This window comes from Taeniopygia guttata, chromosome 9 (assembly GCF_048771995.1).
Source record: "Taeniopygia guttata chromosome 9, bTaeGut7.mat, whole genome shotgun sequence".
Taxonomy (NCBI): Eukaryota; Metazoa; Chordata; class Aves; order Passeriformes; family Estrildidae; genus Taeniopygia; species Taeniopygia guttata.
In genome coordinates this window covers 13,670,331-13,697,936 of record NC_133034.1, presented here as the reverse complement: position 1 = coordinate 13,697,936, position 27,606 = coordinate 13,670,331, and the positions used below count along the sequence as shown (strand labels likewise).

At 41.4% G+C, this 27,606-nt stretch overlaps 2 protein-coding genes across 25 annotated transcripts in view; both read left to right on the top strand.

Annotated features, from left to right (window-relative positions):
* Window positions 1-5,688, top strand: part of DLG1 (discs large MAGUK scaffold protein 1) — a 142,136-nt gene extending 136,448 nt beyond the window's left edge. For all 22 annotated transcript variants that reach the window (XM_041718157.2, XM_041718155.2, XM_041718153.2 and 19 more), the window contains 3 exons: window positions 1,999-2,108; window positions 2,471-2,562; window positions 3,957-5,688. In XM_041718157.2, the coding sequence (XP_041574091.1) occupies window positions 1,999-2,108; window positions 2,471-2,562; window positions 3,957-4,063 (309 nt within the window). In that variant the 3' untranslated portion in view covers window positions 4,064-5,688. The remainder of the gene's footprint in view (window positions 1-1,998; window positions 2,109-2,470; window positions 2,563-3,956) is intronic.
* Window positions 5,689-5,838: 150 nt separating this feature from the next.
* On the top strand, window positions 5,839-27,534 carry MELTF (melanotransferrin). 3 transcript variants are annotated; one of them, XM_002188973.6, is made up of 15 exons: window positions 5,839-8,532; window positions 11,008-11,162; window positions 14,722-14,821; window positions 16,167-16,349; window positions 16,662-16,818; window positions 17,684-17,751; window positions 18,441-18,628; window positions 18,808-18,988; window positions 19,932-20,083; window positions 20,473-20,569; window positions 21,438-21,632; window positions 22,769-22,925; window positions 25,041-25,108; window positions 25,204-25,391; window positions 26,198-27,534. In XM_002188973.6, exons 1-15 carry the CDS (start codon window positions 8,487-8,489, stop codon window positions 26,474-26,476), a joined length of 2,214 nt encoding a protein of 737 aa, XP_002189009.5. In that variant the 5' UTR covers window positions 5,839-8,486; the 3' UTR covers window positions 26,477-27,534. The 3 variants fall into 3 exon arrangements, with proteins under 3 accessions (XP_002189009.5, XP_030136019.4, XP_030136018.4); XM_030280159.4 differs by lacking the exon at window positions 5,839-8,532 and having other exon boundaries at window positions 8,570-11,162; window positions 19,935-20,083; XM_030280158.4 differs by lacking the exon at window positions 5,839-8,532 and having other exon boundaries at window positions 8,574-11,162.
* The last annotated feature ends 72 nt before the right edge of the window (window positions 27,535-27,606 follow it).

The following is a 27,606-nucleotide window of genomic DNA, read 5'->3' as shown; positions in this document are numbered from 1 at the left end:
CTTATTTGTCCATCTGTGGGGATTAGTAAGGTACAGAATTGCTATGAATCTTTCATAAATGGACACAAAGAACAAAGTATTAGCAGTTAAATCTCTTGCACAGGCACCATGGGATTTTGGGTAGATGCAGCAATTTCTTAGCTGCAGCTGACATTATTTTTCTGGGAAACAATAGTCTGTCCTTCAGAACTGTATTTCAAAATCATGGCAGGGCTGCAAACTGGTTGATCTGAAACTATTCCCATCCTTGTATTCTTTTCCATCTTGCTGAAAAGATGAGTCTTTTCAGTGGGTTTTATTGCTGGAATACAAAAGATGATTTCCAAACTTTCTGCAATCAGTTTAGGGGAAGACAGAACACAAGTGACTGCCACTACCCCAAAAGAACCAGAAACAGTATTCTTAAAATAGCCTTCAGTTGTGTTCATTTGCCCATGCTTCCAGCTGATCCCCGTCTCTCTCATTTCCTTGCCCACAACGGGCACAGCTGAAGATGCTTTCTGATGTTGTTGTTCAGTTATAGAAGGCTCTGGCTTCTGTGCGGTGCTTCTCAAACAGATGCAGTGCAATAAAGGAACTAAAATATATAAAATATTATTCTAAATGCACTGTGCAAAGAGCAAAATAGCTTCCCTGGATGAAAACATGCTTGTATCACAATGTACTTGTGTTTCTTTTCCTTATCTTTCAAATCTTCACTTGGAAAGAATCTTCATACCCTCTTTCCTTTGGAATCATCAGCAGTTTGCAAATCTCTGTCTCAAGGCTACAGTTAATGCACAGTCATTGTTGATTTGGAATAAACTGTCATGATTATATCCCATAAGGTCCAGCACAGGTACTGTGCTGGCTCTCTAGCCTTCCACACTTTGGCTCCTGGCTAAAGCTGTTGGGCCAAACACAGCAAATAGTGTTTTACTATGTCCTTTTTTCTTTTTCAAATAATGCTTTTAATTCTCAGTTCTTGGAGCATGTGCCACATTTAAAGATGTGGATGGATCAGCACGTGTAAAATACTCTGCTAGGACATACAGACATATTTTTTAAATGTTGCCAGTTGGCATCCAGATCCATGGACTGGAAATGGGAAACAGCTACCATTAGCTGAAAGCAAACAGATATAGATGTTGTTCATGTGGGAAGAACATTGCTCTTTAAAAATTCCTGAAATAAAATTCTGATTTTGTTGGGAAAGAGATCAAATGTAAATGATCCTTGTTATTTCTTTTGCCAGGAAGCAGAAGCATGTTAGTAATTTCAGACAGTACGCAAAATTAATCCTATGCTATTCAGAAAGGAAAGAAGTAAAAGAGTGTGAGGTGGAAGTGAGCATATCTGAGATGAAAGGTGCTGAGAACAGGAGGAGTTGGAAAATTCTTAGTGGGAGAATAGAGAGAGGGAGGAAAACAACCTTATCACACTGTCTTCCAAGTGCCCAAGGAATGGGCAAGATATATTTGTTTCTCAAGAGATGAATGAAAAATCAACACAAATAAATTGCATTCACCATCTCTAATGTGGTATTTTTACTGGTTGGTACCTGGGGAGGAGAGGGCTGATGTGCAGTTCCACCTGAATATGGTGGCGTATTTCCAGGCCAACAGGGGTGGGCACTTCCTCAGGTGTGCCAGTTAAGTCATCTGGCTCCTCTCTAAACCACATCTGTGACATGGCCACCTCCGTAAAGCACCCTCAAATTAGTACCAAAGAAAGCAAAATTAAACATTTTGGTGGTATAGTTGAGGTCCAACTGTTCCACTGTATGGTTCTGCATTGCTGATTGGGCTGCAAGCTGTGAAGAAGAAAGAAGGGTGATGTGTGATCCAGTAGAGGAGATTGGGGGACCTTGTGCCAAAGTGGTGAAATCACAGTACCACTGATGCAAATACTCTAATTTTATTGCTTTCAGTGGAGACATGTTTTCTCTTCCTAATTATTATACTATGCTACTTGTGACCTAAACTTTGCTTAGTGCCATTTTCCTTTCTCACTTTTTAGGGTAAACATTGCATTCTTGATGTTTCTGGTAATGCGATCAAAAGGTTGCAGATTGCCCAGCTCTACCCAATCTCCATTTTTATTAAACCCAAAACAGTGGAAAATATCATGTGAGTAAAAATAAAGTACCTCAAGCTAAGTTGTTTGAGACTGTTGTATTTGAAAAGCCAACTGAAAGTTATATGCAGACAATTGTAATGTGTGTATTTTAAATAATATTTAATTCCCTGCGTTTAATTTTTAGGGACTTCAAGATGGGGCTTCTAATCCAAATTAAAGTGCTTGAAAATAAAATTGTGTTCAATTCCATGCAACATAACGCTAGAAAAGCTCATTTCCACTACAGTCTTTGCTTGGTGTCTTTAGGATTTAATCCTTTTATTAGGATTAATATTCAAACAACAGTTTAAAACCTTAAAGACTCCAAGTATTTTATATTGGTTTTAAAAAGGTATAATATTTGCACTTTCAGGGAAATGAATAAACGCTTAACGGAAGAGCAAGCCAGGAAGACATTTGAGAGGGCCACGAAACTGGAGCAAGAATTTACTGAACACTTCACAGGTGTGTTTTGCTTCTGACTGCTCACTTGCCTGAGTTGAAATTTTATGGCTTGCTGTAAAAATAGTACTTGCCTAACCACTGAGATAGGGAGCTTTGTTTTTCAGATGATCTGTGATTACTCTGAGGTATAGAGCCATCTTCATATCTCTACACTGATTTCTCTTTGATCAGTTAATATAAAAAATAAACAAAAATTTACTGGGAGCTTAATTTAGGTTTTAAAAACGCTAAGACTTTCTGACGTTTTCCAGCTTCATCAAGTTTTGTTTCCAGCGACTTAAAAAAAGCACATCCTTATTCAACTTTGAGGTTACTGAGGTTTGGAAGAGGTGTGGTTGAACTTAGCTGGAGAGAAGATGCTAAAGCTTACGGCCTGTTTGCTTTGCAAAGACATTTCTAATTTTTCTCATGCACTGTTGTGCTGTGAACATTATACTTGGCCTGTAACAATGGAACAGCCTTCTCCCGCAGGCAGTACAGCACTGAGCTGCAGATGGGGAGAAGGTTTTTAAGAGATAAGAATGGAATGGTAGGAATAAAAGGGAACTAATTTGCACAAAAGCAAAGCTCAGAAGCAGCACTATTCTATTAATGCACAGAAGAGTGAGTCTGACCTGCCTCCAAAACTGTCTTTCATGCTAAACTTTACTTCTTGGATTATTGATGCTGAGATTGTGACACTAATTAAAAAGAATCACTTTCTCACAGTGATTGCTTTTCCAGGCTGAAGTGTTGGTAAGAACAGCTCAAACTTCATCTTCATTTCCACCAGACCATATTTTATTCTGATATGTCAAAACACATCCATATTGGCTAATTTCTAGTTAATTTCTAGCCTTGGCAAAAATGTATCAACTGACATGATAGGAATGAGTATAGATTGCACTTCTAACTGTATAAGGAAGCGTATTGTCTATAAAACTTGAATCTGTTGTCTGGACAGCAAACTCCATGAGTTCCCCCTTTCTTTAGCCAAAAGCAGAGGTAGAACTAGGTAGACATCTCGAGGTCAGCCTGCCTTGCTGTGAAGCTTCAGGATATAGCTGAGGAGTTCACCGCCCTGTGAGGACACAGCCCTGCACTGTCTTGCTTTGTGTTACAAAAACAAATGAAAGTTGGGCCAAAAAGAATACTGGAGGATGTGAATTGGCTCAGGCATATTGGAACCTGTGTCTAGGAAAAGGTTGTTCCTGTCCCCAAGGAAGTGCTTTGTGTGTCCTCCAGACTTTGCTTCAGTCCAGCCCTGAAACCAGGAGTGTCCACAGGAGTGTTCCTTCAGCAGTCAGAAATCCTCCTGCCACTCTGAGGGGAAGGAGCAGCCTGGCGTGGAGCAGCCGGGCTTCTGCACTGAATGGGGGAGGGATGATTGCTGATTACCACATTATATTTTGCAGCTATTGTCCAGGGAGACACTCTGGAAGAAATCTACAACCAAGTGAAACAGATCATAGAGGAACAGTCTGGTCCTTACATCTGGGTTCCAGCAAAGGAAAAATTATGAAAACAGATTTTTATTTTTCATTTTCTAACTACATCACCTACTACATCTGACGACTCTTAAGCCCTTCCAGTGGAGCCTGCCTCTAGTTCTTTCCAGCGTGGTTCATACCCTAACCATCACATTCTGCAGTTCCCATAATGCTTTACATTTGGTGTCTCTCTTAGTTTAAATAATTTGTATTATTGTGTGTTGTTGGTTTGCCATTTTTCGAACATGACAGTGGAATGGCCTGACCAGCTATTAGTTTAGGGTGGGGGTGGGAGGGAATTGCTGGGTAAAATTCCTTAATGTTTAAGGGAAAGTAACTTTCAAAGATTTTTCAAAAAAGCTTTATAGACATTCTTTTAAAATTTCATAACAATTGAAAGAAAAGTTGTATTCAAGGAAGTTGTAAATTATGAGTAACTTTGCACGCTTAACTTTAATAGCATGGTTTGGTCAGGGCAATCAATTTCAGGTTTTGAGTTCAATCCTATTGTCATGGTATCTTTTTTATTTCCAGGCAGTTAGAAAGAAACTTTTAAATTTTGAGTTAGCATTTTCATTAAGTCCCATTACTACTCCTAAAGGGATATTCATTTTCATAATTTCATACGGATATTCTTAAAATCTATTTTTTCATTTTTTTGCCAATAAAATTGCTAGGGACAAAGATGTGTAATGTTTTTAATCTTCCTCATGAAACACTATTTATAGTGTGTTACAGAAATTCTTTATAGATAATGGTCGTCACACTTTTTGAGCCTAAAAATATGTTTAGGTGCTAGGAAACCTTGTATTTTTCAGAGGAATGCCAAATTTGCATTGGCAGTAATTCAGAAAACAGCTGCAGAGATGGTCATTAGGGCAATGAGAGAATGATTCATAGCCTAAAGATGTGTGTGTTCTTAGGGGTCAGATTTTAATGAATATTTTACCCACAATAACTGCCTATTTTGTTATAATAAATATATATATATATTAAACTTTCTTTAACTAAACTCTGTAACTATGGGAATTATTTTCTTTACATAGTTGCGCACACGTATAAATATATATATAAAATATATATTTTTCTTTTACCACCTACTCCTAGCTTTTTGTTTTGAATAAAAATAAAAAAAAACAAATTAGAATTTACCTTCCTTAATCATGGAAAAATCAATTGGGCTGTGATGGCTGGGCATGAAGTCCAGGGAATATTAGTACAAGTCAAAAATACATGCAAGTTCTCCTCTTTTCTACGCAATTCTGGGTGTTTGTCTTCCTCTGTCCCCTTTATAATATGCATGTCTTAACCAAAGGGAGAATTCAGAGTCAACAATATATTTTTTTTCTGTACGTGTTCGTCTCGGATTGCACAGGCACAAGATCTTCCATTTGCAATGCACAAACTTCTGTGCTGAATGTTATGAATACGTTGTACCAAAACCTTCAATAATGAAATTCTCAAATTCCCGTATTATTTGGTACCTGCCATTGCTTGTTTGCAACTGATTGTTTTTTAGAGGGATGTACTTATGACAGTCATGGGGCAGTCAAATCCCCACACAACCAAATCAGCTTTGGTTTGTAAAGAATTATCAACACTATCCATTCCATTTGTTAGAAAGAGGAGAACAGCTAATAAACTTTATTGTACAATATATTTGTCAAGTGTGTTTTTAATTTTGATAAATACAGGTGTTGTAGCACTTTAGAATAATTGACTGGGACTGTAAACAAAAATTAGGTGTTAGAGAAACACTGGTGGCCACCTTGGGGCTACTGAAGTTATGCATTAAAAGCAGGTTTAAACTTGTGACACAATTATTGCTGATGTTACATGGGATACCAGTGCAGCTTACAGGAGGTTCAAGCTGCTGGTGCATGCCCCAGAAGAGTTTCTGCTTCTCAAGATCTGGGAAATCAGGTGTGCTGCCTTTCTGAGAACTCCTGCCCATGAAAGCGCATGGTGTACTAGATTGATGCAGATTGATAAATAATGTCATAAATTTTTAAGGCAGCTGGAAGTGTACTGTTGTGTTTTTGAAAGTGACTGATTGTTTGAGGTGTCTTGTGAGACATCTTAAAAGAGTAACTCTAAAAAAAAAAAACCCAGAAGGATATGAATCTATCAAATCTGCAAACACATCTGAGAGCTCTGTATTGTATACACTTCTTTTTACCTCTTTTTAACCCATCAGAAAGAGCCCTGTTCAGCTGAGCAGGTCTGTGAGGAATTGCTCTTTCATGTGTTGGAGTGTCTGAGCAGCTGCCACCGAACTTTGCCCCCAGGCACTTGTGCTGTAGTAGCCAGGTGTCACCAAACACGCTCTGACTGAAGTCCGCAGCAGTTACCTTGCACAGCTGCCGTGCGGGCGTGAAAACAAGTCTCAGATCAACACATCCCAAAGGACTCCAGAGCATTTGCTTTGCGTTTTTAGCTTTGTTTGTTTCCAGTGTTACCTTTGAACACTGGCAGAAAAGTTGATTCTGAGAGCCCTGATTCTCCTTGTTGTCTTAACTTGTGTAATTGTCAGGGTTTTGCATTACTTAGTGTTTCTCTGGGTCTCATTTTTCCAGCATCAGGTACCAATATATCTTCTGATTCTTGGGTACACTTTTCTGTATTTTAGAGTTATGTTTTACAATATGTGTATTTTGCTAAAGGCCTCTAATTTAACAACTCTAGTAATTAGGAAATACAAATGGCATCCCACTGCTGTATTACAACTCTTTTGCTGGCCGAGTGAAGGCATTGTGGGTTTTCTTCTTGCCTGATAACCCAGCTTTTTGTAATTGCTATACAGACACATGCTTGATGAAGTATTTGTTACCCTGTATTATTATTGTAAGTTATATTATTTCTTTGTTGGCATTTTTGCTGAATTGTGCTGAAAACTGGGTTAAGAAATTTAAAGCACAGATACTCAAGAGTTAAGAATCAAATAGAAAAATTATCTAAATTCTGACAAACTCTGCTCATGTGGTTGTTTAGAGGGGGCTGGGTTTGGAATAGACCTCCTGTACAAAAAGGCTGCTCCTCTGCCTTCTGAGCCATTCCTTTAGAGGATCCACAGGAGAACCCTGGTACCTGATTCGTGTTTTACTAATCCTGCCCTTGCAGTCTTAAGTAACTGGTACTAGGACTTGTCATCTCCATATGAATGTAAACCCTTCTGCAAACATCAGGGAGAGAGGGCTTCAGATGTTAATCTGGCCAGTAGGAAGGGCACAGGAAGGATCTGAGCAACCGGTCCTTGAAAACATTTGGAAATACTCCAGTGGTACCGGGTTATTCTTTAACAGTTAAGACAGCAAAGGGACGATTAATTCCGGATGGCCTAGGGAGCCAAGAATCAGAGTTCAACCATAAAGCTTTGTTTGGGAATTAAGTCTGGAGAGATCATTCTCTATTTTTTTGCAATTCTAAACTTGAAATAGCAAATAATTAACTCAGCTGTTGTCTTACAGGTGTAGTCAGAGTTGCCAAACTGCAGTCCGGTAGCTGATGAGTGCTGGAGGCATCATGCCACACTCCCGGACGTACAGGGGGATGCACAGAGCAGCGTGGCTCATGCCCTCCCTGGGTGTGAGGACTCACATCACACAGCCCTTCTGTTTCTGAGCAGCTTTTATGTAAACAAAGTGTTACAGGTAGCTGCAGTTCATTGACTAATAAGAAATTAATAAAAGGGCAGCACAAATGAGTATTGCTCTGTGAAGTTACACTAAAATTCACAGCAGCTTTTAACAGAGCTGCTGTCAGCAGTTTTGATTCTTTCTGGGAGAGAATCCTTCCTAGGCCTTCTCTTAAACCTTAAAATAAGCCAGAATGATTCAGCTGTTTTATAGCAATTGCTATTAAATTTCAGGAAATGTGCACTTAGCATGTGCTGTAGCACCTGTATAGTGTACAGGCTTTGCTGTTGTAAGAGCCTGGGCTTCTGATGGAGGCTTTAAGCAATTTTTGACAATGCTGAGAACGTGGCATCAAAGTGACTGTCTACTCTGCCAGATAAACTGCTTCCCTTGAATCTCCTCCTGCTTCCTGAGCCCCAGGTATAGGGAATACACAGATCACAGAGCAAGGATGTGCTTCCACAGCCCTACCCCACCCCTGTGTGCCGGTGTGTAGCAATTTATTGAATGAAGTCTGTGGGTGGTGCCAAGGCAGTAGCGACCTCATTGGTGCCGCAGATATGTTGCAATTTCCAGGTCTGATGTTTTTTTTTTTCAAGTGTACAGGCAGTGTGAGGAGAGGCTTTCTTTTCCTGTAGTCGTTGTGAGGTGACGCGTGCCGAGGTAAGCAGGGCTTGTTGCTGAACAGAGTGCATCGAACTGCAATTGAACACAACTGATTTTCATCTAAGACCAGGCTGGAGGGAGCACTCTTGCAGGAGCCTTGATCTCTGGGAATTTTGAAGGCTGAAAAAAAATCACAGATCCCAAAACTTTCACCATGAAGAGCTTGAGAAATGTTTTCTATCTTCTCTTCTTTCATGCTGGTAAGTGTCCTCTAAAAGCTTTTGCTGTAGCATGGGAACTCTGTGTGATGTGAGGGAGCAGAAGGAAACTAGAACCACTTTAGAGCCAATCTCATATGGCAGGAAAATAAACAGATTGAAGTAATAGAAAAGCAGCAGAAAAGACTGCATTGAACATCATGTATATATCTTGACTCATTGGTGTCAAATGTTGTATTTCTCCAGCTCTGAATCAATTTCTGGTTCAGTGGTGTCTGTTTTTCACAACAATGAACAGTTCTATAACACTTACTTTAGTAAAATAGAAATAATTGCTTTATTTCACTTCTCCTGATCTGTGCAACATGTTGACTTATTCCTATCACTCGCAAATTGTATTGATGAGTGCTTGTAATTTCACAAGAGGTGTAGGCACTTTTTCTGAAGCACTCTTCAGTTCTTCAGAAAACAAATGGTCCCAGTTAATTATTTTCTGGGTTTTTTTCCTTTTTTTTTCTGTTGAAAGCCCTTGATACTGTACTAGTAGCTGTATAAATAGCCATTTGATGTTACACAATGTGGTATCATTACTTTGAGGAGCTATTGGGATGTTTGTCAGTGATAGTTATGGGTGTGTTAGGACTCTGAGCATATTTCAAACGGAAGTTTCCAGCTTCTGCCTTTTTAAGCTTTATATATATATCTACTGATACACAGAAGGGCCAAAATTGAGAATAACCTTGGGTTCAGACACTGACCTGACGTTGTAAGCTGGTTTTCCTTGGCAGTAGGAAGAGGCTAACTGCAGGCCTTCTCTGTGCTCAAGCCCATTTCAGATTGGCTGTCTTGTAAGGAAGGAGCCAGGATATTGCCCAGACCTGACTTTCCCCTAAGAACAAAATTGAGCAATTTGGAAAGGGACCAATAAACACTTGGTTTTGATGAGTGAGGAAAAAACCAATGGATTTATACCGTTTCACTATTTTGGCTGAAATACAGAGCTAAAAGAACTTTATGTTTCAGGTGTATGGCTAATGATTTTTCCATACTTTGATGCTTTACCCCCTGTGTGTCTCTATGTAAAATCAGAATGCTTAGGCTGAAAAATGGCACTTAGCATACATACATACTGAGAGGCTCAGTCCCCAGTCTAATTTCCCTTTGCTTATGTTTATAAAAAGAAAACCTCAAAGTAGAAAACAGGATTTTCCTTCTACTCCCGAGGAATTAATGGTGAAAATTTCACCCGAAAGATGAGGTAGTACAAACATTAAGTTTTTGTGAAATGTATTTTTACCATGACCTGTTGTAGCTTTCTTCCAACCGTCTTGGTTCTCAGAATTCCTGCAACTCAGAGGTGGGCAGTTGTTTCCCTCTCTTCTGGCGTCTGCTGCCATGAAAACTTCCTGTAAGCTTTCCAAGTCTGACTTAGTGTTTGTTGACAGCAGTAGAGTTGGCTCTGTGTCGCAGAGGAGCAGCAAGCCAATCCCACTGTTTCAGTATTGGATCTTTTGGCATCAACAGGCTTGTTTAGTCTGCAGGCACTAAGTCAGAGGATGTGCACGGAGCACTGTCGGGCACTATCGGAGTCATTTTTAACTTGCACTGTCAGATGTGGCATCTCGGCTGCATGGCACTGGGGGGGAAGTAGAGGGCCACTTAGAGGTATTAGAAAACCACATGATAAATGGTTTACAGCAGACTCCAGCTTAAAAATGGAAATTGTAGACAAGCAGTGGAATGTTGTGTCCCTGTTTGTCCCACGCCTGGGTTTCCATTTCACCGCACTGTTTGCGCACGATGACCTCTCCCTGCAAAAGCAACCAAGTGTTTGTAGCTTTGGCACTTAGGAGGGTGACATTTAGGCCTCTGAAAGGCACCTTTCTTTCCTAATTAATGGAAATCTCCACAACTCAACTCGAGTCTCTTCATTCATGGCTCTGCCCTCCCCTTTTCCTGACTGTGGTTATGATCTCTTATGAAAGACTGTTTTGAAGGGCCAAGTTTACTTTTCTAGTTTTCATAATAAGCCTAGTGGCCAGGCTTTTGAGCACCTAAGGATGCTTTTATAATTCAGACCAATAAGGGCTAGTACAGGACTCCAAATACTAACTAGCAACACTCAAGAGTTGTCTTGAGTATCTTTGGTTTTTAGCATATCATTTTAGATAAAAATTTCACATGGTTTTAACTTGATTAAGATGGTGCATTCTGCAAGGTGTTTAAAGTAGTCTGGATGCCCTGATGTTCCATGGTACCCATATTTCTTATGTCAGAAACAAGTGCGATTGGATTTCAGTGTCTCAGTCTGATCTTGTGGTCAGTCAAAAAAAACTTCAGTATTCATGTTAATTGGAATGAAAGTGGGAATCACCTCGAAGGACTCACAGTGAAGTGAGCCCTGATTTTTTCTGTTTGGAGGGAGAAGCAGAATGAAAGTTTGTCTCTAAATGGTAAGCTCTGTTACAAGAGCTCAGTTGGGTTTTGTAATGTTCTCTCTTGGTGCTGTGTTTGCAGCTCTCGGCCTGGAGCGTGTCCGGTGGTGCACGGTGTCTGAACCAGAACTTTCCAAGTGTAATGGCATGAGCAAGGCCTTCAGTGAGGCTGGCATCCTTCCCCCTCTGGAGTGTGCAGCAGGGGGGTCAGCTGCTAACTGTACCCAGATGATCAAGGTGAGCTGTGAGTGAAACCAGTGTCATTAGTTTAATTTCTTCATGTGCCTAATAATAGTCCCCTGGCAAGGTGCACTGTTCTGTGGTGAATGTGTGGCCCTCCAGGCAGCTGGAGGGCATTCCTGGCATTCATGGCTCTGACAAATCAAGGCATATCTTTTTTAAGATTAAAAAGGCACAGAAATGTACATATGGACTTGAATGTCAGAATGGCCGCATGTTATCTGGCTGCTCACTGAGTCATTAAGAACACAGCTAAGGTCTTAAATATTTCCTCCCAAATACTAATCTTTGATTTGAGAATTGTGTCAGATTTATTTAGCAGATATTTAAGAACGGATGGAGCTACAAGATGCAGACAGTAGTTAAAGCTGTGCTGCTTAGCCTCTAAGTAGATTGTATTTCGATAAACTCTGGATCAAACTCCCATTTCAGGGTCCTGTTATGGAAATTGCTGTATAAACAGATGAGCTGAGTGTAATCAAATCAAATCTCCCAATACTGAGTACAAGAGAAAGGCAAAGCAGCAAGTGGGGTGAGCAAAGGGCAAACCTCTGTATTAAGCTGTATTAATTCAGCTGTCCAGAGTGTGCTCAGCTTCCAAAAAGAGTGTGCCTCTGGGGAAGGCTTTGAAGACTGTGAACATGTGAATTTGCAAAATGATGTATGCAAAATCATTCCCTCCTTTGGAGGGGGTAGGAGGTAAAAAGTGGATGTTGGAAGAAGCGTGGAAGCAGGTAATCATGGCTGTCATCACTGGCAGAGTGTGGGGGAAGGGAAGGCTGGCTGGCTGTGCTAATAAAGAATGTTCTTTGTACATGTGCCTGAGAACTGGGTTTTTGTGGAGATGCAGCCTGTCAAGGACAAGAGGTTCAGAGGAAGAAAAGGAGATCTGAAAGAATAGTTTGAAAGGAGATGAGGCAGATGATTATGTGGCTAGGAAAAAAGGAACAGATTTCAAGAACTGATATCTTGTGATTTTTGTCAGTGAAGCAGAATGGCTGTCTGGCTCCTAAGACTACCTTGTTGCCTCCTGATAAATGCTGTTCTTGAGCAAGGGTGTCAGGCTGTATTGAAGAATGCTGAGAGCAGATACCGATAGAGATGTGGATCTCACCTTGGCAATAGCCAGGGCATACTAATGTCAGATCTTCTCCAAACCACTTGGCTGATTGCATTGCACAGAGGGAGCTGTTAGAGTCTGCAAAGCAGATTATACAAAGGGCTGATGATTGTCTGCTTCTGAAATACAGAGCTCACAGAATTGCATTTGCAAGCCCTTGGAAATAGCAGGCAGGCAGACAGCAGGAGTAAGTTGCTTTCTGATAAAAAGAATTTTCACTGTAAGGCTTCAGACAAGACTTTGTCTTTTAGATCTCCTTTTTGCTTTTTTCCCCTTGTGCCAATAATCTACTAAATATTCAAGCTAGCCTACTCTGTGTAGGACTGTGTGGAATCCCTGAGTTGGCATCTGCACTGAACTCTGATCCTTGAGGCCAAGAAGGGAGCAGGACACAGTGGCTGAAGAGGCAGATGCTGTTTTGTAGCTCCATAACTTGGACTTAGACCTGTGTATGTGTTAGCACATGGATAAGGAAAAAATGTTTTTTATTGAATGTGTGTAACCGTTAAGAAATATCTAATATTTAACTAGGGAAGCTGACAATATTGAATGTGACCAGACCTGATTTTCAGCAGGTCTTTAAATGTAGGCAATTCTGAAATGTTGTGACACAAAGAATTAAACTTCCTTTGAAAACAACAAAGAGAGAATTACTATCATATGTGTACTTACTAAAAAATTGCAGGTGAGTCCCATGCTTTTGCTAAATTTATTGGCAACTACTTGCTGAAAAAAAATGCCCATGCTGCTGTTCATATGTCACCTCAGCAATAATTGTGTGTTATTTAAAACTACTTTATGTTAAAAACAATAGACCTTTTTTTTGTCTTGTGCTATTTTTACAAAAGCTATTTATCAGAGGCTCCGTGTCTAAACAGAGCTCAAAGATTCTGCTTTTCAGTCAGAAAAGTGCTATTTCCTATGAAAATATGGCCATATAACATACCTCATGGTTTCTGTGGTCAGCCCTTTCCATTTTATCTGCTCTACTTTCGGTCCGTCACCAATTCTAGAAGCTCATTTTGTTCTCCCTGAAGGCAAGAGCTTCTAACTCCCACCTCCTCTCCCATCAGGTGTCCCTCCTGAGCCACAGATTGTTTTTAATTCCTACACTGTGCTGTGCTCTGACCCTCACCAGTGGAAATGTTATTCAGAAAGATTGTGTCTGTTCTTTAAGATGCAAGTATCTCCCAACCCCAAATCTGCTTCAGGTTCCCTTGGATTTCTTCAGCTCTCATTCATGAGAAGCAGCTCTCAGGACTCTATTGTTTCATAGATTTATTAATGAATATAATCTTTTTTCTTCTTCAAGCCAAACAAGTAAAAGATTTCAAATTACATGGCAGCTTCAAATCTGGTTTAGATGTCACCATCGACGTATTACCTGTGCTCCACACATTCCCTTAAAAAATGTTCAAGCTCTTTATGTGGTTCAGCCTGTGGGAAGTTGCTGTGGTGTGCTAGGCAGTCCCAGCCCTGCCCTGATCATGCTTTGCAAGCTCCCAAGGCATGGAGAAACTAAATGACCCCCTCCATGGCCAAACCAGAGGTTAAGCAAACTGACGAGAAACTTGGAATTAGCTTAGAAATGCAGAATGTCACACTGCTGATTATTTTCTCGGCAGTATCTTGTCTCAGTGTGAAATGCCCTCTCCTGGCTCTCACAGAGGGAGCTGATCCTGCTGCCAGGGGTGTTATAGCAGTTCTGGACCTGCTGCTGGGGGAGCCCCTATCCTGTGCTCTCCAGAGCAATCCTGCAGCTGTAGCAGGATTCCAGCAATTCCAGGTGTTACAGTCAACAGAAAATACCTGGTGTTACTGGCCACCTTCCTGAAAGTGGATGCCTCAGATTTTTATCCTCCCAGTCTGAGCAGTCTTAGATGCTCTCCTCCTTCTCAGGAACCCATTGCCACCTGCTCTCCCACTCACAAAATGCATGTCTGCCTTGAGCTGAGCTACAAGCCAGCAGTCTGTAGGGTGCTTTGGAGTGCACTTTGGCATTCAGATTTTGTAGCCCCAGAAAATATTATTTTGAGCTATCTGTGTATGATCTAAAAATGTATTTGTTTTATTTAAATCTTCAAGCGTTGAGGCACAAGCTACAGAGGTGAATGAAACTTCTAATTGCTGGGCTTTAATATCCTGCAGAGAGCTGCAGCATCTATTTCTAAGGTTCCTTTGAACTATTAAGACTGGTGAAGCCATCATTGTGCAGGGCTGGTTTCTGCATTACTTCTGCTGGAAGGCAGTTTTGAAGGTCTAAAATCCCTCTTGGTAAGAGTTGTTCAGAAATTTGTGTGCCCTTAAAATAATTGGAAAAAAGAAAACACAAATGCATATTAACTAAGGGCCTCTTCTAAATGCATGGGTACTCTGGTTGTTGATAACTACTGATAATTAAGCTTTAACATGTATTCTGCCCTTGTGTGTGCACAGGATGACTTGGCAGATGCAGTGACCCTGGATGGCCGTTTGATTTTCCAGGCTGGAAGGGAGCATGGTCTGAAACCTGTGGTTGGGGAAGTATATGATCAAGGTATATTCTGACTAAATACCTTTTAGATTACTTAAAATGCATTAAAAAAACCTTGCATTTACTGTTTGTATTTTATTTGGAGTCTTCTTGAAGACTCTAAACAGTGGGTAGTGATCAGCATCCCTCTTGGTTGCTCCTGCCTGTACCAGACAGGGGAAATAGACACAGGGCTGTGACAAAGTCTGTCCTGAAGCATTTAGGTCAGAGTAGCTGTTCCTGTAATAAGTTTGTTGGGCTGGTTTTTGTTTGTTTTTTACTGTCTCTCTGCTTTTTGTGTTCTCTTAGATTAATGAATTGCTAAACACAAATCACTAGGTTTATCTCTCAGTCCTATACATTAGAAAAATTTGATTTTGTTTTTACTAATGTATGTAACCTGCTGGAAGAAAGGAAGTACTAGGTTATGCTTCTTGTCTGGGTGACCTTAAGCTTTGAGTTCCTTTCAAGGCAGAGACAATAATTCAGTGGTGACTTGTTATCCTGACTAAGGGCTCAGTATCAACACATTTGTGTAGTTCAGAGCTGGATGATGCCCCCCCAACTTTAAGATGTAAAGGAAGGGAGAGCCCTGGAAGCAGTTTGCTGGCAGTGCTGTCCCATCACTCTATTGTGAGATGGAGCTGGATTTGTTTTGTAGCTGGGTCTTAGTGTTACCTGGCCAAAGGCATCTTCAGAAGTTGCTGTTGGGATCAGGCCATAGCATCTTGGATCATGTGCAGCAGTCCCCCACCCCGTTAAAATTATCAAAACTCTGGTGAGGGACCTGTACTTTGGCTTCTCAAAACCAAATGGGCCTCAGGATCCAGAGGCTGACTATTTCCATTAGTCAGGCTATGAGCTCAAATCAGAGAAAAATGGAAGAAATGTAATGATTTCTAATCTAAATAAAGTCAGATTGAATGACCTTATGATCACTTCAAACCCTCAGCTCTTGACTCTGAGTTATATTAAACTGCAAAAAAAAAAGAGAACTAAATCAGCTGTGATGCTCCAGAGACATCAGTTGACTCTGCTGTAACAAAATTAAGATCCACTATGGAGCAAATTATATTGGTTTCAATTCAATCCAGATATATTTAGAGTCATAGAAAGCTTCTTTCTGAAAAGGAACGTCACTTTCAAAGCAGAGTGACCTCCATAGTTAGAGCAGATTGCCTGTGGACTAAGACAATTCACATTGAAAAAGTTACGGGGTACATTGATTCACAGTCAGCAGGGTCTCAGCAAGGATGTGAACACAGTGACTTGTGGGTAGGGCAGGCACAGGAGTCCAAAACTCAGTGTATGTCACTGTAATGCTGCTGTGGGGCTACTCAGGTTGTTTCTCTTTGTTTCTGTGCTGCAGAGATTGGAACTTCCTATTATGCTGTGGCTGTGGTAAAGAGAAGCTCCAACATCACCATCAAGAGCTTGAAGGGAGCGCGCTCCTGTCACACCGGCATCAACAGGACTGCGGGCTGGGATGTGCCAGTGGGGTACCTCACTGACACTGGGCACCTGGCAGCAATGGGATGTGACCTTCCAAAAGGCAAGAGTTACAGGGCAAAGATCCCTTTAGCAATGCTCTCCCAATGCTCTTGGCATCCTCTGTGTGTGTACAGAAATGTGTGATTCAGCTGTTGTTTTGTTCTTTGACTTTGATGCTCCTTGTAGGATCATAATGTAGGTCTAATGAAGACTGCAGGGTTTTTGGTTGTTTTAAACTTGGAAACTATCTTTTAAGGGGAAAATAACTTGTGCCTTCTGAATCTTTTTAGAGATGTACTGTGTGGATGTGTTAAAATGAAATTGATCTTGTTTATTCATTGCTAAAAATGCCTCATTCTAATTTTGCATTTAGCTGTAAGTGACTATTTCAATGCAAGTTGTATTCCTGGAGCAAATGGTGTGAACTATCCCAAATCCCTCTGTCAGCTCTGCAAAGGGGACTCAGTAGGACAGAACAAATGTGAACGAAATTCCCAAGAGCAATACTATGACTACAGTGGGGCTTTCAGGTAAAAATCATATCTGTCAATTTTTTTATTGCTGTACCCTCTCCATAGTCATCGTGTTCAGACCCCACTGACAAGAAATTGAAACCACAGCTTTAAGTTGATCTTGTTAGAAAATATATAGTTTTGTTAGGATAGCTATGCTTTTAATCTGACTGATCAAAAGTAATTCTTAACCCACTGTTTCAGGTATTAATACCTGGATATTAAAATCAAATGGATATTTAGCACATATACTGGGCAGGGAAAGCTGCTATTTGCTGCTATTTGCTTTGTCCAGCAGCTGTTGATACAATCTGAGTGTTTCAGCAAGCCTTACTGACTTATCTTTCCCAGTGAAACCTGATGATCCTTGGAGCCTGAGAGCTGAACTGCTGCCTTACTTGGCTATTTCAGTTATCCCACCTAACTGCTCTGAATTACTGAGTTGCTCTGCCCTCCATTTTTGCAAACCAATCTTTATTTTCTTCCTTCTCATCTGTGTCCTGTGTTTGCAGTTCCCAGTCCCCGAGTCATAGCATTAACAAGGGCAGAATTTACTTATGAGAAGCACTTGCTCCTCCCTGTATATTCCCCAAAGGACTGTGTGACTGCCTTAGACACAGAACTGTCCTGGACAAAGAAGGTCATGGTGTTTGTCCCAGGCAGCACTGAACATGTTGTTCATATTCACCAGATGACAATGATAGTTTACTTCATGCTCCAACAGCCTCTAGTCTCTGCCTTGAGCAAAACTCTCAGCACAAGGAAATAGGTCAGTGTCTGTGGCTGATGGAACGGAGCACAGAGCCCTCAGGCTGTCAGCTGGCAGTGGCCAGAGCACAGTGGTTTTATAATGCCTCTTTGTGGTTGGATTTATATTTGTTAGGTGTTTGGCTGAAAATGCTGGAGAGGTCGCTTTTGTGAAGCACAGCACAGTGCCTGAATATACAGATGGTGAGTAATCCTGAAGCTTGTTGAGTAATGGCTGCAAGGTCTGAAATACAGTGTTTGTAATGACAGTATAATAGCAAATCTTTGTATTTTGAATTGAGGAATCAGCAAAAAAATGCTGTAATACAGATAAAATCTGAAAACGGATAAACCCTCTGAGGTGTGCACCAGGAGATAGAGATTTTCTTTAAATGCTTGATAGTTTCAGTATAAGGTGAAAGGTGGAATCTTAAGCTGCTTCTGGAAAGAGACCTTCAACAGCAGTAACCTGTTTTTATATAGACCTGGACTCTTAAACTGCTCCAGCCTGCCAAGGGATTCAGTGGAGACTAGGAGAGAGTTAACCTGCCTTGTCTGGCACTATGTGAAAACTACCTTGAGTATAACATTGCTTAGGTATGTCTGACCCAGGGGAAAAAAAGCCAAAAAAAAGTTGTACATGACCCACAACTAGGGATGCTCTTGATACTGCTGCAGACCCCAGTACAGCTCAGTGCAGTCCCACAGATGTTATAGGACTACAGGACCACAAAGGTGCACAGGATATGCTGTGCAGTCAGGAATAGTTCAGAGATGCTCAGGAGATGGGTGTTCTGCTCCACGTGTGCAAGTGAGGCTTGGAGCAGGCTTGGAGCCAGGAGCATTGGCCCCACCTGATGCCTGTTCCTTAAGCACATCCTGGCTGCTTTCAGGGAGGAGCCTTTCTCCCTGGGCCCAGCGGCTGCGCTCCCGGGACTTCCAGCTGCTGTGTCGCGATGGCAGGAGAGCTGATGTGACAGAGTGGAGGAGCTGCCACCTGGCCCGAGTCCCCGCTCGGGCCGTGGTCGTGCGGCCTGACACAGACGGGACAGTTCTCTTCCAGCTCCTAAACCAGGGACAGGTAGGAGGCTGTTTCTTCATTGCCCCTTTGTGTTTTAGAAGGGCTCTCCCGGCTGCCTAAGCAGACTGAAAGTGGGATATCTGAGCACCTTTGGCTCTACGGGGTTTGAAGGTGTGTGGGATGTCACACATCCCACATAGAGCAATGTGTGACATGTGCTTCTTTCTTTAACATTACAGCAAAGATTTAATGGGGTGGGCGCCAAGTTTCAGATGTTTGACTCAGCAGTCTACGGTGCCCAAAATCTTCTGTTCCGAGATGCCACCACAGAGCTTGTTGCAATCACAGCTCAGAATTACCAGGCATGGCTGGGTGAGGAGTATCTTCGTGCCATGCAAGCTCTGAGCTGCAACCCCAATAGTAAGTTGTCTGTAGGTTCCTCTTTATAACCAAAAAAGCAAAAAGACAGCTGATAACACAGATCATCTTGATTCTGCTTTATTTTCTTCTCACTCTTGGAGTGTTATAGCGCAAGATGCCAGTCTGATCTTTGAGCATGGGCAAAGGTCACTTTTGGACCTAGAAACAATATTGCATTGCAGAACATTTTCCTGTGCAAAATGGCCAACTTCATTATAAGATGCAGGCATTTTCTACCCTTTTTTGCTGTATGAGAGGCATTAATCTGGTAAATGCTACTGCTGCCTGGTACTTAATTTCTTACCTGCTGACAAGGGGAAATAATAATGTGCTTCTGCACAAATCCCCAGGTAGTCTATAAAAATGGATGAATGGATTCCTAGCAGAGGATTTCCTCCCTAAGCTGAAAGAAACCCTCAGTTGTTCTTTATTGAAGCATTATGGTCTTTCATGCTATCAGAAGAAAGTAGAAATTACTTGATACACATTCTGGGAAAGTCAGAAACAAAAGTTGCAAGAATCTTTGCCTTAAGAAGCTTAAAAGTCCTGGCAACTGAGCCTCCCAGATGTGATCTGTGTTGTGGCAAAGCCCCTCACCTTCCTGATTTTCCTCTTTTGGGCATTGCTCTGTGACTGTCAGATGTGAGGAAGCTTGTGTTCAGGGTGGCTTTTTGCTGCACTACACAACATACTATAGCTGGATTTAATGGTCAGTTATTGTAGGAACTGTTGTTCCTTTCCTGTGGAGAGGTTTGCAGTGTGGGCATAACTGCTCATCGGGGAGTGCCCTGGTTCCTGGTCAGGTGTAAGTCTGAGCTGGAGGGATGGGGAGCAACACACAAGCAGATACTTTCAATAACATGAATGGGACACATGTGACAGTGCGCAGTGTGAATCCTTGTTGTGTATTGCAAAGAAAGTGAATGTTTTCAATTTTGTGCAGCAGTGCCAGAAAGCCTGAACTGGTGTGTTGTATCCACTGAGGAGATTTGGAAATGTGGTGAAATGGCCGTTGCCTTCAGAAAAAAGAATTTGAAGCCAGCAATTCAGTGTGTTTCAGCCAAGACAAAGGAAGAGTGCATGGAGCTGATCCAGGTAGGCTGCTACAATCCTTGTGCTATAAACCAAATGAGCAGAAACTGCTCTCTGCTGGGTGGGTGAGGTTAGGTATGTGCACTCCCTTTGGAGACAGGCAGGAACACTGGATTTGAAGGAGATTACCTGTAGCTCAGATGCTCTGCATGAGCCTGAACCCTGATGGTCTTTCGTTGTCATGAGGGTACTGTGTGTGTGAAATCTCCTGTCCCTGTTTGACTGATGATGCTTTATGCACATTTAGGAGGTTTTCTTTAGCAGTGTGATGCTCTTTCGCTGTAAGCCTTGCCCTTCAAGTTGCCACACGTGTGACCATAAAGGTGTCATCATTGTAGCAGGGAAAGTATGTGCTGGGTTTTTTCACAGAAATTGTATATTTTATTTTTCAGAAAAAGGAAAGTGATGCTGTAGTTCTGGGTGGAGCTGATATTTACACAGCTGGGAAGACATATGGCCTTGTACCAGCTGCTGGAGAAAGTTACTCTGGTAAGAAGATACAGAAACATAAATAATGACTTTTTTTCTAGGGTGTTTGAAAACAGTACTAAAAACATAGTCCTTTGTTCCCAGCCCTGCTGGGAAAGCTGTTTTCAAAGGAAATAAGAATTATTGCCCTCACATCATGGATAGAGGAAGATATGAGATTAGCTTCTGCAGCAAGGGTATTTTCATCTGTCCTGCTGCAGGACCAGGTTGAGTCTGTGGCAATTTTGAGTCTTGTACCTCTTCATTTGTTTTTTGAATTCTGAAAAAAAAATATTTTCAGTAGAAAAAATTGGTATTCACAAAGTCAAAATATTTTTAAGATAAGCAAAAATACAGAAATTGCACAGTAAGTTCTAGTTAGAAGCAAATTCTTCCTGTCAATGTGGCTGCTTCAGAGTCACTGATTAAAAGAGGGCTTGTGTCCACAGTGTCATTAAGGCAGAGTTTAAATTTGCTGCAAAACTCACAGAAGTTTTAATGCAGGTATGAAGATTTCACATAAAAATTACTTCTTGAAGCAGATTTGCTGAGTTAGTTATACCCTACACATTGTTTTTCAGAGGAATGTATTTCTAAGAACTGCTGGGAGCAAGAACACTTTCATCATCTTGTCTGTAGATTATTCAGCTCAGGTGTGCAGCAGTAGCAGCTTGCAGACCAGAGGTGAATGCAGCAATGTGAGCAGAAGTGAAGAGTAATTCCATGTACACCTATGCTGCCTGACTAGCTGATTGTTGGTACAATTGAAGTTGCCACCATATAAGTGTAATGGATCCATGGATGACCACTAAGCTGTGGGAATGCATAAGGGAAGCTGTAATGTGTTGTTTTTTGGGTTTTTTTTAATTTTATTTTTTTATTTTACAAGCTAATGACAGCAGCAATGCATACTATGCTGTGGTGTTAGTGAAACGAAATGCATCCAATGCATTCACCATCAGTGACCTGAGAGGGAAGAAGTCCTGCCACACAGGACTGGGGAGAAATGCTGGATGGAATATTCCCATTGGTATACTAATTAAGAGGGGATTTATTAAGAACAGAGACTGTAATATTCCTCAAGGTAAGACAACAGTAATACATATTAAAAAGATAGTAACAGTCTAATGATAAACTTAAATTAGGGAAGTGGTTTTGATACTTCATAGCTCTATAGTAATCATACCTGTTTGTGAAGGAGTATTGTGTTTTTAATATAATGACTTGAAATTTTAAGTTTGCCACCATTGTGGACTAGTGGAGGGGTCTGAGAAGGTTCCATCTAACACAAAACTATTCCTTTCCTTTATCACAAAATAATTGGCTAATTTAGGTTGGAAGGGACAGTTTGAGGTCATCTATTCCAAGGAACTGCATAAAAGGTCTGGTAGTTCATATTGCTCAGGGCTGTGTCCAGGCAGGTTCTGAGTAAGTCCTAGGACTGAGATCACACACAACCTCTCTGGACCCTGTCCCTCTACTTAACCATCATTTGTAAAAAAGATTACTTTTCTTATATCTAATTGGAATTTTTCTTCTCATAACTTTAATCTGTTGCTTCTCATCCTTTTGCTCTGCACCCCTGAGAAGGAACTGGCTCTGTCTTCCTGAAAAACTCACTGTGTAGATGAAGATAACAAATACACTGTTAGTTGTCTTATCTCCAGGCTGACCAAGTCCAACTCTCAGCCTGGTAAATGCAAGTTGTGTTTCAGCCCTCTGAGCATCCTGCTGTCTTTCCACTGTATCAGCTCTGTCCATGTTCTTTTAACACTGGGAGCTCAGAGCTTGCCAGAGATGTCAGAGGAGAACCTTCACTTCCCTGACTGCTCCCCCAGCACATCCCATTATCCCAAGCATCAGTGATACATCCCTGTCCAAGATTTTATTGCATTTATTTTCAAATTGCATTAGGTAATGAAATAATGTAACACAACAAGATCTGTAAACATGGAACTCCACATTCTAATTTTGCTTGTCTACTTCTTATCTATTACCTAGGAATCTCTTTGGTTTCATTACATAGTCAGCTAAATAGTGCTCTAAAAACATGTTAGAAGTTCTAGTTTGTGAATTCCAGTAAGGCAGCTGTAACTTGTATTTCTAGTGTTCTACTGAAATCTGCATTGGTTATAACTTCATGATATTGTATCTGCCTTTTTTTTTTTTTGTGAAGAGCCCACACTTTTCACTCCTTATGTTGGTTTTGTCTTCCCCCAGCTGTAAGTGAGTTTTTCTCTGCCAGCTGTGTGCCTTCAGCTGAGCGGGACAATTACCCAGCAAAGCTCTGTCAGCTGTGTATTGGAGATGAGAGTGGAAACAACAAATGCAGTGCAAGTAGCCAAGAACGTTATTACAGCTACAGCGGAGCCTTCAGGTAACTGGTACCCACAGCTGTGACTCAGTGTGTCAGCCTGCCAAAATGCAAGGAGTGCCTGGTTTCCATCCCAGTCAGCAGACAGAGGTTATTGTTGCTGCAGCAGGTGCCATTAGGTGGGATGTGTGTCCCCAGATGTCCTCACCAATGCAGGTTTGGCATAAGGCATTACACTGGCTCATGTCACAGCCTTTGCCAGCTGCCTTGCAGACAGCCAGATGGCCAACAGCCCAACCTGTGTATCTGCACAGAGCACCCACCTTGTGAGCACCAAGTAGATCTTTGCTGGCCTCCAGTCTTGTGTAATCTAGTGGGACAGGGAGTCTGCCACTCTGCATGGGCAGGTCATCCACAGGGAGCTCTAGCAGGGAAGCAGACACACAATAGCCAGGATCTGGGTGCTGTAGGTCCTTGCAGAGAGTGACAGGCTCATGACAGGGAGCCTGGAGTGTGTCTTCACTACTCTGATTCACTGGTGGCTATAGCTGAAGGTAGATTTCTGTACAGCACAAACAGCTATGGCCAATGTTCAATTACCAAATCCTCTTCAAAACAAAGTATGTTAAAAATAGAGGGGGGAAAATAATATAAAATAGAACAAGTACTTTGTGCAACAGTGTACATGTACAGATGGGGCCATACCCAAAGACTGTGAAACTAGATATGGAAGGAGCACTTCCTTTTTCTGACCTTCACCTTGGAAGATAACAGGGCATGTAACAGCTGAAAGCCACCTTTTCCCTTCAGGGAAGAGACTTCAACAGCAGCTGCCTGGTAAATAATGAAGTGTTAGATTTTGAGAACTACTTTTTGCAAATCTATTTAGTTGAGTCCAGATGCTCTGCTGGGTACAAGCCTTGCAGGCAAACTCCAGATCCTCTGCTGTACTTCATGGATTAACAGAGCCAGCTCCCAGTCACAAGATGAATGGGCAACAAATGCTGTTACAGGCTGCAGGAGCCTTGCTCATAATTCTAAGATTGTACATTTGATAATAGTGCCCATAGAGTCAAACTTTATATGGAGATCACTTTTTTTGTTTTTAAGGGAGAAGGTGCTTAATTCATTGAGAGATGTGGGAAGTTTTAAGTATTTAAAAGGGTAGAATTTGGGTGAAAAAATTGAGGTTTGCAGTCTTCTACAAGGGAGGGGTAGATCTATCTGTGACACTTACATAATCCCCTCTGAAAGAAGAATGGATTATGGAAGGTATTTGAGATGGACTTAAAATTCAGATTTCCAGATTCCTTCAACTCTGGCTGTCTTCAGACTAATTTGATAGAGGTGTGAGAGGCCATTCAGTTTGTGTATATCCCACTGTCTGGGGCAAATTAAACTGCAGAGAGTAGTGAAAAATGTGTTAGGAAAGCCTTTTCTGGTGGGGAAATGCACTGAATAGCTTCACTGAGTCCTTGTTCTCTGTGTGACAGTGTCAGCCACATTGTGATTTACCACCTTTGATTAGAACTGTTGATGTTAAACTGGGTGCAATTGAAATACATGTATTTTGGGTAACTGTTACCAGTCATAACTTTCTCTTGTATTTTGTACTGCATAAGCCATACACAGTTACAGCTTTACATCTATTTCATTGGTTTCATTATTTTGTTTTAGGAAATGCTTCTTGAAAACACTTTACAGAATAAGCTACATAGGAGAGGGTCTTAGGGTCCTTTGGCATGGTGGGCTATTTCTGCTTCAGAAAGTTAGAAGAAACTGAACTTAGTTCTGGAACAATTACCTTGGGAATTGCAGTTAGATTAATTGGAGATCTCCAGTGTACAGGGCTGTGAATGCTGCACTGAATATCACATAATAGATCTTCTGTTTCTTGACTTATCTAATATTGGTCTTTCTTGTTTTTCACGCTGCTTTTAATAATTTTTTTCTACTCTATTCCACTCTTGAAATTTTTAATTCAGAATTTTTTTTTATTTTCTCTCCATCTAAGATGCTAAATTTCTCTGGTTCTTCTTAATAACTTTGGGTCCAGTACATTTCCTTGCAGGAATGCCTGTAAAAAAATTTCATTCTAAACCTATGAGTTATTAAAAAAATGTTGTTCACCTAAAGATGCTTTGAATTGAAAGCATTTATATCTTTGACTTCCTTTAGGTGCCTGGTAGAGGATTCTGGGGATGTGGCCTTTGTGAAGCACTCGACAGTGTTTGAGAACACAGATGGTACTTAGTTTTACATGTCTCTATATTATAATTCAGGTTTTTTTTCTTGCTTTAAAGCATTAACTGCTTGACAATGACCAGTTTCTTTTTTTCAGGTAAAAACAGTGCTAGTTGGGCCCAAAAGTTGAAGTCCAGTGATTTCCAGTTACTGTGTCCAAATGGTGCCCGTGCTGAAGTCACCCAGTTTGCTGATTGTCACCTGGCTCAGGTGCCAGCTCAGGCCGTTATGGTTCACCCAGATGTCAATGTTTTTGCTCTATATGGACTGCTGGACAGAGCCCAGGTACTAATAATCCATTTATTTTTGGGGGGTGTTATATATGGCCTTACACAGTCCAAGGATAAAGACAATAGGACCACGCTGCCTTATTCTGCCTCATGGCACTGGCAGAATGTGCACAGTGCACAGCCCTGTTGGGAGTGTGGCGAGAAGGTAAAGTACAGCACATGTAACTCGCCCAGTAAAACCACCCTGGTGCACAAGGGATTCCAACTTTTTGCCCAGCCACTGGTTGCAGTAGTAATTTGCTGGAGCTTAAGGTGTTTTCTCATGGCTGTCCCCTGTTTCTGTGTTGTGCCAATGCTTCTCCATTCTGGAATTTTCCTTGGAATGCAGTAGAACTTTGCTGGTTTTTTTTTATGCTGCAGCCATGTACATGGTAAACCATGCAGGCAGAGTATGCCTGGCTACCACAGCGAGGTTCCTTCTTCTCCATCCTGAAGTTAATTAGTTCAAAATTAAGACTGAGCAGTATCTCCGTGCTAGGCTTCAGTCATGTCTGTAACTCCTGGGCAGCCAAACCCTATATTGCATAACAATATTGTGGCAAGATAATTTTTTTAAAAACTACAGCTCTTTTTCCAGATAGTAACTAAAAACACAAAATCACAAATGCTGTTCTTGTAATTGCCAGTGGCAGAATTCTGTATCTGATCTACTGAAGCGTCTAAAAGCAAACACATAAGAGAGATTCTGCAATTGTGTATGAATTTTTCATCTACAGAATGGTTCCTGTCATCTTTCATGTTGTATGACAGGATTATAGCACTTCATCTTGCAAAATACTGAGAATTTTTCATTATTTTTAGGTCTACTTTGGAAACAGCAGCAATGGAAATGGATTCAAAATGTTTGATTCTTCAACTTTTCAGGGAAAAGACTTGATTTTTAAGGATTCTGCTGTTGCAATTGTGCCAGTGAAAGAGAGGAGAACATACACAGAATGGCTGGGGAGTGAATATATTGAGTCCCTTGAAGGGATGCAAACACCCCAGTGCTCTGGGGCAGGTAATAAGGTAACACAGTACTTAATCATGGCTATTGTCATTCCCCTGCTTGTTTTATGTCAGATGCAAGGCTTGGACTAACACAGTCCAAGTGGGAACTTCCAGGCCCCCTCTGCCCCTGCCACCTTCTCTTCAGAAAAGCTGCTGTCTGGATAACATGCTGTGCTACCATGTGAATGCCTCTTCCTGCCTCTTTGCAGAGCAAGTGCCAGCAGCATCTGCTCATCAGGGAGTGGGGTAGGGCTGGAAGCTGCCCCTGTCTGTGTGGATGGGGTGGAATTTGGGGCAGAAACCAGCAATACAGTGTCAACATGGTTTACAAGATCAGTCTAAAACTGGAGCATCTCTGCCATTGTTGCTGATACTGAACCACCCAGGATTCCCAAGAACTGTTAGATGGATTCAACGTTTCTGACCTATAGAAGAATTTTCAAAACTCTCTTGTGTAGTGAATTCTCTCTCTAGCGGCCTCTTGGCTGGCTATGCTCCAACTCCACATCCCTGCTTTACCCATCCTACTCTGTTCTCCTGAGCTCTGCTGCCACAGAGGTAAGTGCACAGAGAATAGACAGGCTGTGAATAAAGACCAGTCCAGCTTCTGCCATGGACAAAGTCTTCTACCTTCCAGCAGAAGAAAGTAGGGGAAATTTCCAAAGTCACTGGATGCAAAAGAGAGACTGGAAGGGGGATTACCCTTTGACAGAGAAAAAACAAAGCCAAACACAAGCATCCACTGAGTTTACTGACTTTCCATACCCAGTGCTCTCATGGCTGGCCAGAGATGTCCTGTGATCTTCAGTTTGATGCAGCCTTCATCAAGAACTTCATGACTGTCCTCCTTCTACATGGGGCAATGCCTTGTGCATGAAATTTGTATTTGCTGTAGGTGAAACAAAGTACTTCACTTCTGAGTAGCCTTTTCTACTGGCTGTAGTATTCAGGTTTTATTTTTATCCATAGCTGCACTAACCACAGATATTGCTGTGCTGCTGGCAGGCACTGTCCTTTCGACTGTAGAGACCACCTCATGATCCTGGGATGAACAGATACGTAGTGTAATAAAAACCTGGTGAAGTCAGATAGCAATCACGTAAATAAGTGAAAATAGCAAATAAATATGAAAAGTAATCACACTTTAACCAGCTTGGTAGCTAAACTACTGCTTTTCTGGGACATGAACATCTGCCTTTCCCTTCCACTGCCCACTGTTC